The 16,085-nt window shown below is 32.0% G+C and overlaps 2 protein-coding genes across 2 annotated transcripts; one reads left to right on the forward strand and one right to left on the reverse strand.

Moving 5' to 3' along the window:
• Window positions 1-4,890: 4,890 nt before the first annotated feature.
• RNaseX25 (Ribonuclease X25) lies at window positions 4,891-15,816 on the forward strand. The gene is made up of 2 exons (XM_014236300.3): window positions 4,891-5,771; window positions 14,319-15,816. Exons 1-2 carry the CDS (start codon window positions 5,698-5,700, stop codon window positions 15,247-15,249), a joined length of 1,005 nt encoding a protein of 334 aa, XP_014091775.2. The 5' UTR covers window positions 4,891-5,697; the 3' UTR covers window positions 15,250-15,816.
• Window positions 10,486-13,503, reverse strand: Spn28Dc (Serpin 28Dc). Its single transcript, XM_014236298.3, has 2 exons — window positions 12,762-13,503; window positions 10,486-12,692 (listed from the first exon to the last, which is right to left on the reverse strand). Exons 1-2 carry the CDS (start codon window positions 13,349-13,351, stop codon window positions 11,690-11,692), a joined length of 1,593 nt encoding a protein of 530 aa, XP_014091773.2. The 5' UTR covers window positions 13,352-13,503; the 3' UTR covers window positions 10,486-11,689.
• Window positions 15,817-16,085: the final 269 nt, after the last annotated feature.

The following is a 16,085-nucleotide window of genomic DNA, read 5'->3' on the forward strand; positions in this document are numbered from 1 at the left end:
GTTTATACATTTTGATTTTGTTTTTTTTTTTTTGTTTCTGATTTTTGTGTTTTATCTTTTGTGTTGGCGACCATCTGTCAAAAAATGAGTCGACATATAGGCTCGATTATCTTTTATATTGATATGTACGAATATATTGTACCATATAATTAATGGAAAATTATATGTTTATTAGGGTGTAGCGAAAAAAAAATTTTTTTTGTGGCTTAGCCTAAGGGTAAAATTTGTAGATTACAAAAAAAGAAAATTTTGAAAAAAAAAATTAACGTCTTCACTCACTTTTAAAGTAAATTTTGAGTTAAAATTTTTATTTCGTAAAAAGTTTTTTGATAAGTGTTCTAGAAGCTGTGGTGAGTCCTCTTTCTGGCCAATTAAAAGTTATCAACTTAAACACTTTTTTTGTGGTCTTTATTGGAGTTTTAAAAAAAAGTCTTAAAAGGCAACATGTTTTCCTTAAGCGTTAAAATAAATTTTCAGTCAAAAACCGTCAAATTCGGTATTTTTTTATATAAATGTGAAGAGTTTAAACCAAAAAAAAAGTTTTTTTCCAAAATTTTTATTTTTTTACAATCTACAAACTTTACTCTCAGGCTAAGCCAAAAAAAATTTTTTTTCGCTCCACCTTAATGTTTATAAATATGAAATATGCTCAACTATTATATTGAGTTCTATATGACTTTTTAGACTGATTAGCCTATAAATCGTGATTACACGTTGTCTAACTAAAGCGTCCCCTGGCGGCTGTTTATGTGAAAAAGCAATTACAAATGAATATTCATGGCACACGCAAAATCAGAAACCTTTTTTTTTTTTAAAGATATTCAATCTATTCTCTTTTTATTTTTCATGCCCATGTTCGAAAAAACAAACCAAAAACGTTAACTTCTTCTGCACCCGAAGATATAAAACCCTTCACAGGTGCTTTACTCATAGCAATAAAGGGTATAAAAAGATCATTAACTTGATTTGGATCGGTCACTTTGAATGGCAGCTGTTTGCTATAATAATTTGATATGAAAAAAATGTTCATAGACTGCAGCGTTTGCTTGCATAACAATCCATACCAAATTTCGTAATGACGTCTTGTCAAATAAAAAAAATTTCTATACAACGACTTGATTTTGATAACATACTTGTAGGTCAGTTGGTATGGCAGCTATATGCAAGGCGGTTCCGAAAAATAAACAGCTCCTTAGTAGGAAACGGACGTATACCAAATTTCAGATCGATATCTCAAAAACTGAGCGACAAGTTCGCGTATATACAGACATACAAACAGACATGACTAAATCGACTTGCTTGTCACGCTGAACTTTTATATGTATGTATGTATATAACTGGGGCCTCCGACGTTTCCTTCTGGGTGTTAAAAACGTTCAGTAAGGCCCGAAACGACCTGCATTAGAATTAATTCACGGAATTTAAACGCAAATACGAACTTTGAAATATTCATTGAATATTTAGGCTACTACAAGAACAAAAAAAAAACAGTATCTGGTCTACGTTTCCAAATTTGATCACTTCCACTCAAAAATTACGACAAAATCGTCACTAATATCCATTTTACTATATTATGGGGCCTAGAGTAAAAAACAGTTTGCAGAAGGCATGTTTTGAATTTATTTAGCTCTTTTTTGAGACACTATGGCAAGGTTGCTAGAGGTTTATACAGCCTGCAACTTTAAGCTATAAGCAGAAGATCAATCTTAATATTTACTGCAGTGTATTTAAACGAAGAAAAGTTTCAGTTGACTTGTTATTAGCAATAAGAGGATCTTAAAGGGTTTGTTGAAATATATATGTATGCGTCCTACTTAGTATAAGGGATGTGACAAATTGTGGTCGTTATGTGTTTTCCATAGCCTCTGTATCACTGAGTGAACGTGCGAAAGCCTTCTGCTCATGATTCTAAGAGATGCGGAAGCAGAGGTTTATACTCTTGTGCGACCAATCTTGATGTAATTTCTAACGGATATTGAAAGTAATTTGGTTCCTTTTTTCTACCGATTAGCAGCAGCTGCTTGTAAGATGAGATCATCATATTGTCTATTACTTTACTTCTTCTTAACATCTTCTAGACGCCATGAAACAGTTTTCGCAGTGTATGAGTTTTGCTAATTTATCTCAATCTAAATTTTTTTTTATTTCTCATTACACATTTAGCAACATCACAGTAACTGAGAATAATACTTTAGTAAATTTCACTAGCTTAGCATAACTTTTTTCTTAAGAAAACAGATAATACTTTACTAATTCAGGGTATTAGTTATTTATCTGCTGAATATATATATATATATATGCTGAATATATGCTGAATGTATGTATATATTAGGGTGAAGTTTGTAGATTATAAAAAGGAAAATTTTTGGACAAAAAAATTTTTTTTTTAACATCTAGGTGGAGCCCCTGTCAGTTTTAAAGTAAATTTTCGAGTTAAAATTTGTATTTCGTAAACATTTTTTGATAAGTGTTCTAGAAGCTGTGGAGAGTCCTCTTTCAAGCCAATTAAAAGTTATCAACTTAAAAAAAATTTTTGTGGTCATTATTGGAGTTTTAAAAAAATTCTTAAATGGCAACATGCTTTCCTTAAGCGTTAAAAAAAATTTTGAGTCAAAAACCGTCACATACGGTAATTTTTATAAAAATGTAAAGAGTTTAAACCAAAAATAATTTTTTCTCGTCCAAAAATTTTATTTTTTTATAAGCTAGATTTTACCCTCAGGCCAAGCAAAAAAATTTTTTTTCGCTCCATCCTAATATATATCCCACATTTTCAAATCACAAATTCCAAACGTTCAAAGAACATAAATTTATGGACGCACAGAGACACATATATATATATGTTTCTATTTTACGCTACTTGTTGATAAGCAGTTACCTAGTTATAGTGTAATTGCTTTGTTATTAATTACCAAAAAAGAAAAAAAAAATAACAAAAAACGATTTCCAAACACAGGTAGCAGTTGCATGCCAATTATTTGTAGCAAAGAAAGATAAAGTGATGTAGGTCGACTGATTCTTCGAGACATAGCGACGCTCTGATAGAGAAGGTGCATGTATAGGTATACTTGTATGTACTTTTAGTATATAAAGTTACCATAAATATATTAAAAGTATATAAATATATATTTATATATTAGAAATTTTTTCATACCTTATAGCTAACTGTTATAATATGATCTGCCTATATTTATAATTGTAAGTAAATTATTAAGCATAGTCATAGCTATATCTTGCTAAGTACATATGTATATTAAGAATTTCAGGAAGTATAGAACCGGCTTCCGGTTTAGATATCCGGTTATATATCTTGAAAATTTGAAATATAGAGGTCGCTAAGGTATAGCATGTCGCTGGTATTTGCAGCCCGGACCCCATCACTTTCACTCTCTGCTAAGAGATTTTGTAAATTTCTCTTTGTTTCATGGCATACAAACCAGAGAATGTAAATGATGATGTTCTTCTAAGTTCTCTGGTTCAACTTTAGCGGTATGTAATTGAAAAACTATTTCAAATTTAACATTAATTTAAAATTTTGGTATGTTATTTTAAAACGTACATATGTATAAGCTATCGAATTATGAAAAAATATTGATTTTTTTAGTTTCACCCCTAAAAATAAATTCTACCGCCTAAATAATTTTTATATATTTATTTTTATTTTGAACATTTGATTATAATTACCTTTTTTTCCAACATATTTATAAATTTTCTTTTAATTCGTTTTTATAAAAGTTAAAAAAAAAAACATTTTTTTTATAAATTTATATTTCTCATTATTCAATGCAATTTTTTTATTATTATAATTTTTTTAATATTAAAAGAAATAGATATATAGAAATAATATTTTTACTTTTCCATTTTTAGTCTTCCATCATTCGACTTCGGTGTGGATCAAATCTGTAAATGCTAACGTTAATTTGATTTACAGTTTTTTATTTCTCACGTGTACAGAGCAGGGTTGCAAATAATGCATTAAAAATAATAATTAAATTAGCATTATAAATAATTAATTTTTTTATTTTGTAAACCCAAAAATTTTAATTAAAAATAATTTGAAAATTTCTAATGTCAAATACTGGATTAAAAAATTAAAAAAAATTTTAAACTCAAGTTTATAATTAAAAATTTAATAAAAATTTAAAAACTAAATCTTTAAAATTGTTTTTGAATTAAGTTTTTTTATATTTTAAATATTTTTGAAATATTTAATTAAAAACCCGGATTGAAAACATATTTTAATTACAAGTTTATAAATAAAAATTAAAAAAAATATATTTTTGAACTTAGTTTTTTCGCGCTTCCGTACTTATTGTTCTACCATTCTGAACTAGAGCTCGCACAGAAAAATCATATTCAAACCGAATAATTAATCCAAAATTTTTAATTAAAAAATTTTAACTAAAAAATTTAAATAAAAAAATTTTTAATAAAAAAATGTTTAATAAAAATTGGCAACTCCAGATGGGCGTATATGTATGTTCTCTGGAAAGACCTAATGTGTTAACGTCGTCATTCCGATGGAACGGATCTAGAGTGAAAAGTAGCAATAGCGGTGAATTAAGACTTCATTAATTAATGTAAAAATCACTTGCAAACATTTATTTTGTTTTTCTTAAAAGCCATCAGAGAAAAAATTTTCCAAATTTTCAAAAACAAAACAAAAAATATTTTTATGTAAATTATGAAATTGTTTATAGAAAATGCAAGACTTTAACTCAACACCCTATACTCATATAATTTAGTGTGAGCGCTTGCTTTTAGTAACCCCTTTAATGCGTCGTTAATAAATGTGCGACTCTCTTCGCTCTTACGCTGGCGATTGCTCAATTGCCGAAGAGCATTGTTTATTTGTTACTGCTGCTGCCAGCTTGTCTGAAGACTACCACAAACACTAGCAGAGTTGAGTTCAAAATTACATGCGCTCATGAAATTTAGTGACACATTAGAGCGCCACTAAAGTGCAGAGTAGAAAGGCAACGTAAAAGAGAGCAAAGTCATAAAATATACAGCAAGTAGGTAGGCAACTGTGTGTACCTTTTTCTAAGTGAATATCAAACGGGTTGTTTCAGGCCTTTGAAACAGGCAAACTCATATACGAAATGAAAAAATATTTTCACAACTTGCTGCGAAAAATACACAAAACAAAATAAAACTAATGCAGTGAAATGTCAGTGAATGTAAAGTGAAGCGAAAACAAACGAAAAACGCCATAAAATGTCAGAAAATTAATGGAAATGACGAAAACTCATCAAGAAAATTTGTGCGCAACGCCAGAGCAGCTTTTATTTATTGCTTAGAACACAATAACAATGAACAAATTGAAACAACAACAAAAACACACAATAAAAACAACACCAACAACAAAGAGTGTGACAGCGCTTTGCTTAGGTATAGAAAAAACGAAAAGAAAATAAAAACTTAAATAGATAAACTAAACAAAAAAAATAAAAAAATAACAACAAACATACATAGATATATGTATATGTAGTTAGATACATACATATGTACACAGAGTTTTTGAAAGAAGTGCAGAAGCGGCAGCGCTGAGCGAAAAAGAAAACGAAAACTTTAATATTAACAAGCAAACACCTTGAAATTATATCAAATATCAATAAACCGAATAACAAGCGTAATTCGCTGAAAATTACACAAATTTCGCTGAACTCAAGCGACGCAGTGGTAAACCGTACGAAAATGGGACGAAGGTGTACTTTGTGGTTCACTTTCGGCGTGTTGCTCTTCAGCACGCAGTGGCTGGACGTGATTAGGTAAGTCGTGAAACGGTAACAACCGATTATGGCAACATACAAGCAAACAGTGCAAAAAAAAAAAAACAACAAAAGCAACAACACTGTTATAAAGTGAAAATTCAAATATTACGACTGAAACCAACTCGAGTGTTTAAAGCCAAAATTTGTAGATTGGCAAAATCAATTCGGTAAATAAAGGTGTGTGTGTGTGTATATACATGCACACATAATATATGCAGTAAATAAATTGTGCTTAGTTAGGCATATATAATTGAAATTAACAAGAAAAAAAAATAAACCTTGAAGTTCGGTTGCACCGAAGCCCTATACCCTTCACAAATAAAAAAAAATCTACATACAAGTACCGAATTTTGATCGTTCAGTCCGCGTCAATTTTGATCATACGCAATTAAGAGAGTTGCTTAGTATAAATAGCATGTCTAGCAGTTGATAATGGTTGCTTTGCTTACGCATTTTAGTAATTTCCCCGAGCCTGAAAAATCATTAAGCATACATTTTATTTTAGAAGCGAGAGAAGAGCATACGAGGCACCAAAATAGAAATACCAATAGTCCATAAATTCGTTATTTTATGATCATTGCTTTCTCGCTGTGTTCTTTCTGCGCATTTCTCTAAACACTTGTGTCAAAGAAAAACATTCCGAATCGACAGTTTTATGTCTCTCTAAAGTCATTGTAGACATATGGCAAATTAACAGTTAAAAACAGTTGTCCATTTGCTTTGACATACGTCATTTTTGCTGCAGTTAATTTTCTCTAATTCATCTCTGAACACCTGGTCATGCGATTTTTGTTCGGTTTTGTGATTTGTCAACAGATATCTTGATGCTTCTGCTGATTCATATTCATCACAAAGATGTCACATACACACGATATTATATGTTCCCCTTTCTTAGTAATTTGGTACTCCGTTTGGATTTTGAATATTATAAGTTCCCATGACCACACATTTTTTGCACCACCCTTGTTTTTTTAAAAAGCGATCTTTTCAGAGAAATTATAAATGCAGACTGCAGCTTGAAATATGTTACTGTAAAGATTCTTTCACGCGAGGCATAAAAAGTCTGAGTAAAGCCAAAGCGCACTTTGCACAAAAACCAGGTTTTATGTGTAATCACAAAAATCAATAATTTTAGCGCATCAAATCGTTATTCTAGTATATTTTAGTATGTGTCCAACACATGAAATTTTATTCTTGAACTTCTTAGGTATTGTCCTCGGGATAATCAAACTTGAAGCCAAAGAAGTATTGTTATTCGACAGTAAGCGATCCAAACAGGCAATGGATATTTGGTAGGACGACGGCAAGTCACGGCTCTAAGAGATTTTCTGTGGATTTCATTCGATATCTATTTGAAATCTTGTTGTTTTTGTAATACTGCCGAGCACTCAACTCCTTTCCCTAATAAAAAAATACGAGTACTTTCCAGTTACTTAGAAACCACTGACCTCGGAAACGTTGTTTTGAAACTCTTGTTGTTGTTGAAAAGGTTGTCTAAACCGGTGGAAGTTAGGCTAAGACGTCATCTAAAGGGAGAACTAGGAAACGAGCTATTTTTACGTAAGCGAATCGATAGGGTAAGGGTTGTTAGACGAGTTGGTATAAGTGAGCCTACAAAATGATGGATGGTATCATATGGGAATGTACCCTTAAAAACAGGATATTCAAAACTCTTCGAAATCAGCAGTTATCGTAGATATTTTAAGGTTAGTGTTAAGATTTTTTGTGTATATATTTATGGATATGCTATAGGCTAAAAAGGTAGATCGGGTTAATAAAGATTGTGTGACGAAATTCCCGCTTTGCTTGCAAAACTCAAAAGATGAGTAATTGGAATCAAAATATTTGATAAATCTGGTATTATAAATTTGAAATGTCGCGTGTTTCAGCGCACCGGAATTCACCGCTGCATTTAATGTTCGAAATTAATTATTCCTTTGTGACTCAGTTGCCACGAGTTGTGCTTGAAAAGACATATAGCATTTCATACAAAATGCAAAATAGCTGATGCAGCAACTCGCGTGCAAAGCAATAGAATTATCTTCTTTCTGAGTTGGATTTGAAACTATAAACGACCTATTTTTATTACAATACATCAGCTAGCTTATCGGCATTAGTTTGAAATTATCAGCATTGTTTGTTTATGCTTCATTTTGTTAAAAAAAAATTACGCATGATGAGGCTTTCAATGATTTTAGTCGCAAGAAATTAATATACTTATATATATATACCATTATACATAAATATTATATGTACATACATACATACATATATCCGTATATTGTACAGGGTGATTATATATCTGAAATTCATTGCTACATAGTTAAGCAATCAACGTTATATATATATATATATAAGTACATATTAGGGTGTAGCGAAAAAAACAATTTTTTTTTTTGAAAAAATTTTAGAAAAAAAAATTTTTGAAAAAAAAATTTTGAAAAAAAAAAATTTTATGAAAAAAAATTTTGGAAAAAAAAAATTTTTTAACATCTAGAGGCGGCCAGTTTTAAAGTAAATTTTCCAGTTAAAATTTTTATTTCGTAAAAAATATTTGATAAGTGTTCTAGAAGCTGTGGAGAGTCCTCTTTCTGACCAAATAAAAGTTATCAACTTAAAAACAAATGTTGTGGTCATTATTGGAGTAAAAAAAGTCTTAAATGACAACATGCTTTCCTTAAGCGTTAAAATAATTTTTGAGTCAAAAACCGTCAAATTCGATAGTTTTTATGTAAATGTGAAGAGTTTAAACCAAAAAAAAAATTTTTTGTCCAAAAATTCTAGTTTCTCAGTTTTTGGGATATCGATGTTAAAAAAAAAGTTTTTTTTTTCAAAAATTTTTTCCAACATTTTTTTTTTTATAATCTACAAATTTGATCCTCAGCCTAAGCAAAATAAATACATTTTGTTTTTGCTCCACCCTAATACATATGTAAGTATATAAAGGAAGTTGAAGCTTTTTGCAGAGAAAAGAACATGTGCAAAATTTCAGATCGATATCCCAAAAACTGAGGAACTAGTTCGCTAAAGTATGTACAGACAGAGAGACAGGCATGGCTAAATCGTCTCAGCTCACCACTGTGACCATTTATATATGTATATACTTTATAGGGTCTCCGACAGTACCTTATGGGTATTAGAAACTTCGTGGCAAACTTAATATACCCAGTTCAAGAGTATAAAATTTAAATTCATTGCTCCGAAACGCTTCAAATACTTTGGTTACTGTAAACAAATAAAAAATAGCAAACTAATAAAAATTTGTCGACATACTTGAACCTGCTCAACTTGGAACTATGTTTTACATAGACCAAACTTTCTGAGAAATCCGTCCAAATGCAGTTAATTCGGCATTATTATTCAATATTATTTGAAACTATATTTTAATTACAAAAACAAAAAATTTGTATTTATGGTATAGCCGAATAAAGCTTGGGTCGAAACGAAAGTAGACACGTTTAAATGGAAGTACTCAGAAGAGCTACGACTGAAAAAAACTCACTATGGTATTTTCGATAAATCTCATGAATTCGGGATTTGGTTTTCTCAATTAATATTTTCATGACTGTCGGGTATATTCGTAATCAAAAGGAACTCAGATTTATTGTTCATAGGTCAGACGGGAATCCAAACGAACTCGGATATATCCTTCTCACGATGGTCGAGTCTCTTCGTAAACGGAATGAACTCGGATTTATTGTTATCCGGACAGTCGGGTCTCGTCGTAAACGTAAGAAACTCGGATTTATTGTTCATTTGACAGTCGAGTCTCTCAATAACGGAACGAACTCGCATTCATGGTTCTCACGATAGTGAGATAGACATTTTTATTCCCACAGCTTTTTTTCTGGTTCTCAAAACTGAGGTCATGGAGCTCTTGCAATAAGAGAGATGCTACCAGTGAAGTGTTAGAAACTGCAAAGCTAAAACACTTGAAATTGTATCAAAAGGATTTACCAAAAAGTAAATTCATAACCGTTCTCACGACTGTCGGGTCTAAGTAACCGGATGGTATACGGATTTTTATCCGGCCAAGAGCTGTCAACTCGGCAGCATTTCTCGAAACTACTTCAGGAATGTTTACTGCCGCTACAACAACTACAAGAACAAGCAAAAAAGTAATTATCAGAAAAGCTTTGAGGATTTCAGGTAGCTTTGGGGTTTGGAAGCAACTTTACTACATTTTATTATTGAATTTAATTTCATTATTTTTAAGGCAATAATAGTAATGCCGTTGAATAAATAAAAAGTTTTTGATATAAATGAGAAGTTACGAAACTTTTTGAGCACACCTCGTTTTTGATTATGCATTAGTGCGGGTTCTATAAAACTGATTTGGATTGCAGATAATTTTTTATTTAAATCTTGTTGTAGTTTTTATTGTTGTTATGTCTATGACTTATTAGTATTATTGTTAAGAAATTTTATTATTTTTAATTTTGCCGACTTTTCTACTTGCGCATTTGGACTTTCTAGTAGCTATTGATAACAAATTACCCTTTATATAACTAATACGCTTTAAATGTGTATTAGTAACGTATATGTATTTATATATATATATACTTATATAATAACATAAAATGTGTTTGTGACGTAGTCGAATGCTCTTTCAGTGAATTTAAAACGCGCTTCTAGAGCATACATATACACCCACATACAAGATAATGTATGTATTCGTATACTAACCCATACTCAACGTTTAATATACAAGTAGTCACAAAGAAGCGAAAATATTTATTTGAAAAGTGAATCAGTCGGCTTTACAGGTAATTTACAATCCACAAATTAGTTTTTATGAGTAAATCTCGTGATTTAAAATGAAATGAAAGATGTAAAAAAGTGTTTATAGGTTATAAAATTTAGCAATAAGCTGCGGAATATTTAGTCCGAAGAAGGAAATTACAACAACTTGACTCAGATATATAGAGAGCGTCAAATATTTTGGTACTTGGGATTTTTTGTGATTATGTCATGCGCTTGTTACGGTGACTGTCAATAAAATCATTTATGTAAATTTGTATTGTGTTTACTGTATGTCTGCATGTGCATATTTATATGGCAATTGTGCTGTTAATTTTTTTTATGACCTTTTCAATTTTTTTTTGTTTACAATTGTTTACTGATTTGGGGTAATCTTTGAGCAGTGCAAACTGCTTTTTTGCTTAACAAACTCAGGTTTATTACATATTTACGTACACATATGTGTATATACAACGTAAAATACACAAATTTGTAATATTGTAAATAGCCTAAAAAATGAAAACTTCAAATTTTTTTTATGAATGAAAGTTGTAAATTAAACTTTATTTGCTTAGTAACTACATACATACACACATATTTGTGTGTTGTTGTGCACCATATACATATGTGAGTCACCAAGTACAAATGCGTAAAAATAATAATATAATAACATACATAAGAAAATACACACAGATTTAGGAAATAAGCGATAAAAATTTGTTGTAAATTATATACTTTTGTATATATCACTTAAAATATATAATATTTTATAATAGTTTGCAGCACAATATTTTTAATATTTTTTTTTCTTAGTTTAAAATATTTTTTCTTAATAATGAAATGTTTTAAAAACTTTTTTTTTTTTTGCATATTTTTGAATATTTTTAACTTAATAATAAAATGTTTTAAAAACTTTTTTGCACTTTAGCTTTTTTGTTCAATTTTTTACTTGCACACTTATGCAGATTTTTCTTATAAAACATTAGTAAAATTAAATTTGTTCACTCTTACTAGAAAAGGCAGCATTAGTTGAAATATATGATATCACTTATACATATTAATTTTATAAAAATATATAGCTATGTATGTATGTATATATTTTTACATATTTAGGAAATATATGTATATAAAGAAATTTTTATATTTTAATAAATTTTTTTGCGCTTAAAAATTTTTCAAATAAAATTCGGCGCTGGTATATTGATGACACCATAGAATAACGGCAATTTGGTGGCATCATGACGCACCAGCAACAAAAACGGTGTATCCGCGCGGAAGAGCACATTGCCACCCGAGCGTTTGAGGTAAGTCGCCGTTGCGGCGGCACCCTCTGTGCCATTCTCATCCACCACAAAATCGACCTTATGCACAATATCGCCCACATAAAGATCGGATAGCAAATTATTGCTTACATTGCGTTTAAAGCTCCACTGTTGCAACAGTTGCTCCGTGTTGACAGGTGCATTTTGTTGCCCAGTGGTGGGAGGGAAACTTTGTGGAAAACGCTGAGTTGTCGGTGTACCATCTGTTGGAAAGACGACGTTACGGTTTCCACGCGACCAGGTTCTTTCATTCAAATCACTCAAATCTGCTGCACTAAAACGTTCACCGCTCGCGAGTATATCACGCAGACCGAGCGCACGCAAAACATGTTTCATATTGATGTCCTGTGAGAAATGCATTTTCGGCAAAGCAAAGATGGCATTTTGATAGATCATTTTTGAGATCATATCTTCGATTTTCTCAGCGCTCAGCGTCTTAAGAAGCCTACGCAAAACATTGCGACTCGAGTTGGACGGCTGTATTATATACATGCTGGTGAAGTTATTTACATATGGCAGTCCAATTATTTTGCAATCATACTCCGGTGAAAAATAGTAAGGGTAGGCGCCGGCTGTGGCCATCATTTTGATTTTGATCGGTGGCTCATGCAGACCATCCGGATAGAAATTATCAATTATGGTGGCACTCTGTATGAAGGGAATCTCCCAAAAGCCACGGAAATACAAAGCGCTTGTGATTATGGCATTAGTATCGGCCGGTATGCTGTCCGCTATGATACCGGTGATTTTGCCCAAAGTATTTTTGTAAACCCAATCGTTGATGTAATCACGCGCGTGCGTTAATTTGAAATCCAACGGTATAATGTCACTCTTGTAAATCGAATTGATAACATCTCTGTAAATACAAAAATAAAAATTAATTCAATGATATACACTTACTGGTGTGTGTGTGTTTGTAGCTTACCGGTAGCTCGCATTCAATTCATAACCGCTTTTAATAAACAAGCCGTTTACGATTTTTATCACATTACTCATTTTAATTGCATTTTCCGCGCTTATTATCGGTTTATTTCGTATGCTATAGGCCACATTCGTGTTACGCCAATTATCGCGATTTCTTGCCTGCAGTGTTATCGCATTGTCTTGCATTTCCTGCAACATAGCACCAAACTCCAAATGAAATGCGTTAGTTAATGCATCGCTCAGCGGCGGCACATCCAAGCGAAAGATGTGCCTTAAATCTTCATAACTCCTGCCTTTTGAACCCAACAGCAACATGACCATAGAGGACATTATGCTTATGGGTGAGAAAATTGTAGTCTTGCCATAATGCATATCCTCATTTAGTAGCACAGCGATATTGTGTGCAAAATTTAGAGCACTGTGTGCTACCAAATCGCCCGTTGTTGCACTAGTTGCGCGATTTATTGGCGTTTCATTAACTGTATTGGCAGGCGATGTCGTGCCAGCAGTTGACAAGCCATCGGCGTTAGTTTTTGTAAAAATGCATCCTTGCATGCAAATTACAAGGATGAGAAACCTTGAACTTATCATTGATATGAAACTTGTACACAACAAAACACAGCACAGCACAGAATTGAATTGAATTGAATCGTTGATAAGTAATTCACGGCCAGAGCTTATATTCACAATGGGAAATTCCGGCTTAGTCAGACATGGTTGAGCTGTCAAACAGGTCTTTCCCATTAGCGGCCAGCGTAGCCACCTAAGCGTAATTTTGCTTAGCTTGTGACATTTAGCGAAGCTTTAACAAGTAAATATTTACATGTAAAATAACAAATAAATTTTCACAGCCAAATTTGGTAACAACTAATGATTACTAATTTTTAAAATAGTTTTATAATAATGAAGGAGATAACATTAAAAAAAACTTCGGCTACACAGCGGCTAGAATATCAAACAAATAAAGAAGTCTCCATACCAGAACTTAATATTTATCATTAAGTTTGTATGACAGCTATATGATATCGTGGTTCGATCGAAAGTTTTACATAAAAGAACTTGATTTTGATGGTCCTGTTTGTGTGGCAGCTATAAGCTATATTGGTCCGATAGCGACAATGGGCAGTTTCTTCAAGGATGAAGTTTCTTGTGGAGTAAAGGAGAAGAACCAATGATTCATCCTTGGAAGAACGGAGCTCAACTCGTCATTCTGATCACTTATATATATATATTTTATAGGGTGTCCAACGGTTCATTTTGGGTGTTATCAACTTCGTGACAAACTTAATATAGCCTGTTCATGGTATACGAATTACAGTAACAAACTTCGTTTTTAGAAGAAACAGTTTAAATTAAATTAAAATTATATACATATTATCATTAGTCATAAAATTTAATTTGGAAGCCTACACCAATATATTCGAGTCTATGTAACGAAAATGAAGCAATTAATATTGTGTAAGGTGCTTTCACCAAAGCTATATTTATGATATTTTATGCAACTAGTGTATTAACAAAAAACGCAATTTATTAACAAATTCCAAACTTTTCTTTGCAGCTCTACACTCGAGCGCAGTTCCGAGGAGTCATACGAGGACAATGCGAAGGCAATAAAAACTCTCGAACCACAACAAGATAGCGTTGACTTTTTCAGCAATAAAGCCATAACAATTTCCAATGAATATTTTTATGAAGATACCAGCGTTGAGCACGAAGATGTGGATCATAATTGGGATATATTGATATTTACACAACAATGGCCCGTAACGACATGCTACCACTGGCGGGAGGAGGACAGTACACACGCCTGCATTTTACCGGAAAAGAAAGAATTCTGGACTATACATGGCGTGTGGCCCACAAAATTGGGACAAATGGGTCCAAGTTTTTGCAATAAAACTGCCGATTTCGATTTGGATCAATTAGACCAGATACTGGCGAATTTGAAAACTTATTGGCCCACCATAGATGGTCAACAGAAATTGGGTTATTTCTGGAAGCATGAATGGCTCAAACATGGCACCTGTGCTGCATCACTAGAAGAGCTGGATAATGAGCTGAAATATTTCACACGTGGACTGGCTTGGCGTGAACAGTACTTAATGTCGAATATATTGGGTAATGCTGGTATACATCCGGATTCGAATAGCACCGTAATTGCTTTGCAGAGAGCTATAGTTGAAACACTCGGCAAGAATCCATCCATACATTGTATTTATGATAATAAGCGGGATATGAGTTATCTGGAGGAGATACGCATATGTTTTACCAAACAATTTGAACTCACCGATTGTGACGGTGTACTACCGGGTGATGCGGTGCCTATCGTTTATCCGGGCGGTACGGTTATTACGAATTGTCATATTTCGAAACCCATACATTATCCTAGCAATGTGCCACCAACAATACGTCGGCAGGAGAAGAAATGGAAATTCCCGGTGGTGAACACCTTCAAATTAATACAACTCATTATGTGGTTTACGCTGTAAGAAGTAACTTGACACGCTTGTAATTGGACAACGAACGATGAGCGCGTGCGAAAACGAAAGAATATTTCTTATACGGAACAATTATTGTCTTTGGTATATATATTATGAAAGCATTATGGGGTTTATACACGACTTGATAATTATGTATGTAGGTAGTTGAGAGAAAATTTGCAGATATATTTTTGGTAATGCAAACGAAAACTTTTTAGAATTGAGGCAGAATAGTATAATGCAGAAGAGAGCGAAGTTTTATACATGATACACAACAGACGGACGTACGTATGTATGTACCGTATTTAGAAAAATATGAAATATATGAGCAGCACACGCTTTACAAATATTACCGCTAAATTTAGTAGTAAGTTTATATCACAAAAGTATATTAATTATTACAAAAAAAAATATATATATATAGTTTCGCTTAATTTCTGCCGCTGGCAAATCATCATGAAGGATTATATGTAGAAATTTCACATTTAGTTTTTTTTTTTAATATTTTTCTGTGAATACACTATAGATTATGTTTACATGCAATAAAGCTAGGCATAAAATACTTCAAACTACAAATTCGATGTTTTAATTTCTGAAACTACAATACAACTAAATACATAACCTAAAAGCAATACTAATGTAAGCGCTTAAAATTTTTTCTACAATAGTAAAAAATATATATATATATAAATAGAACTTAAAGCATACATAAAAGCAACAGACCTGAAAATATATTACGGCAAGAGCCGTCATATCAACATTTTGCAAAATAATTTTGGGAAAGTATTAAGCGAGTGGCACAACCACAATAAATGAACAAACATAAGTCTCGTTTGTGTAGTTGA

The sequence above is a fragment of the Bactrocera oleae genome, chromosome 6 (assembly GCF_042242935.1).
Source record: "Bactrocera oleae isolate idBacOlea1 chromosome 6, idBacOlea1, whole genome shotgun sequence".
Lineage (NCBI taxonomy): Eukaryota > Metazoa > Arthropoda > Insecta > Diptera > Tephritidae > Bactrocera > Bactrocera oleae.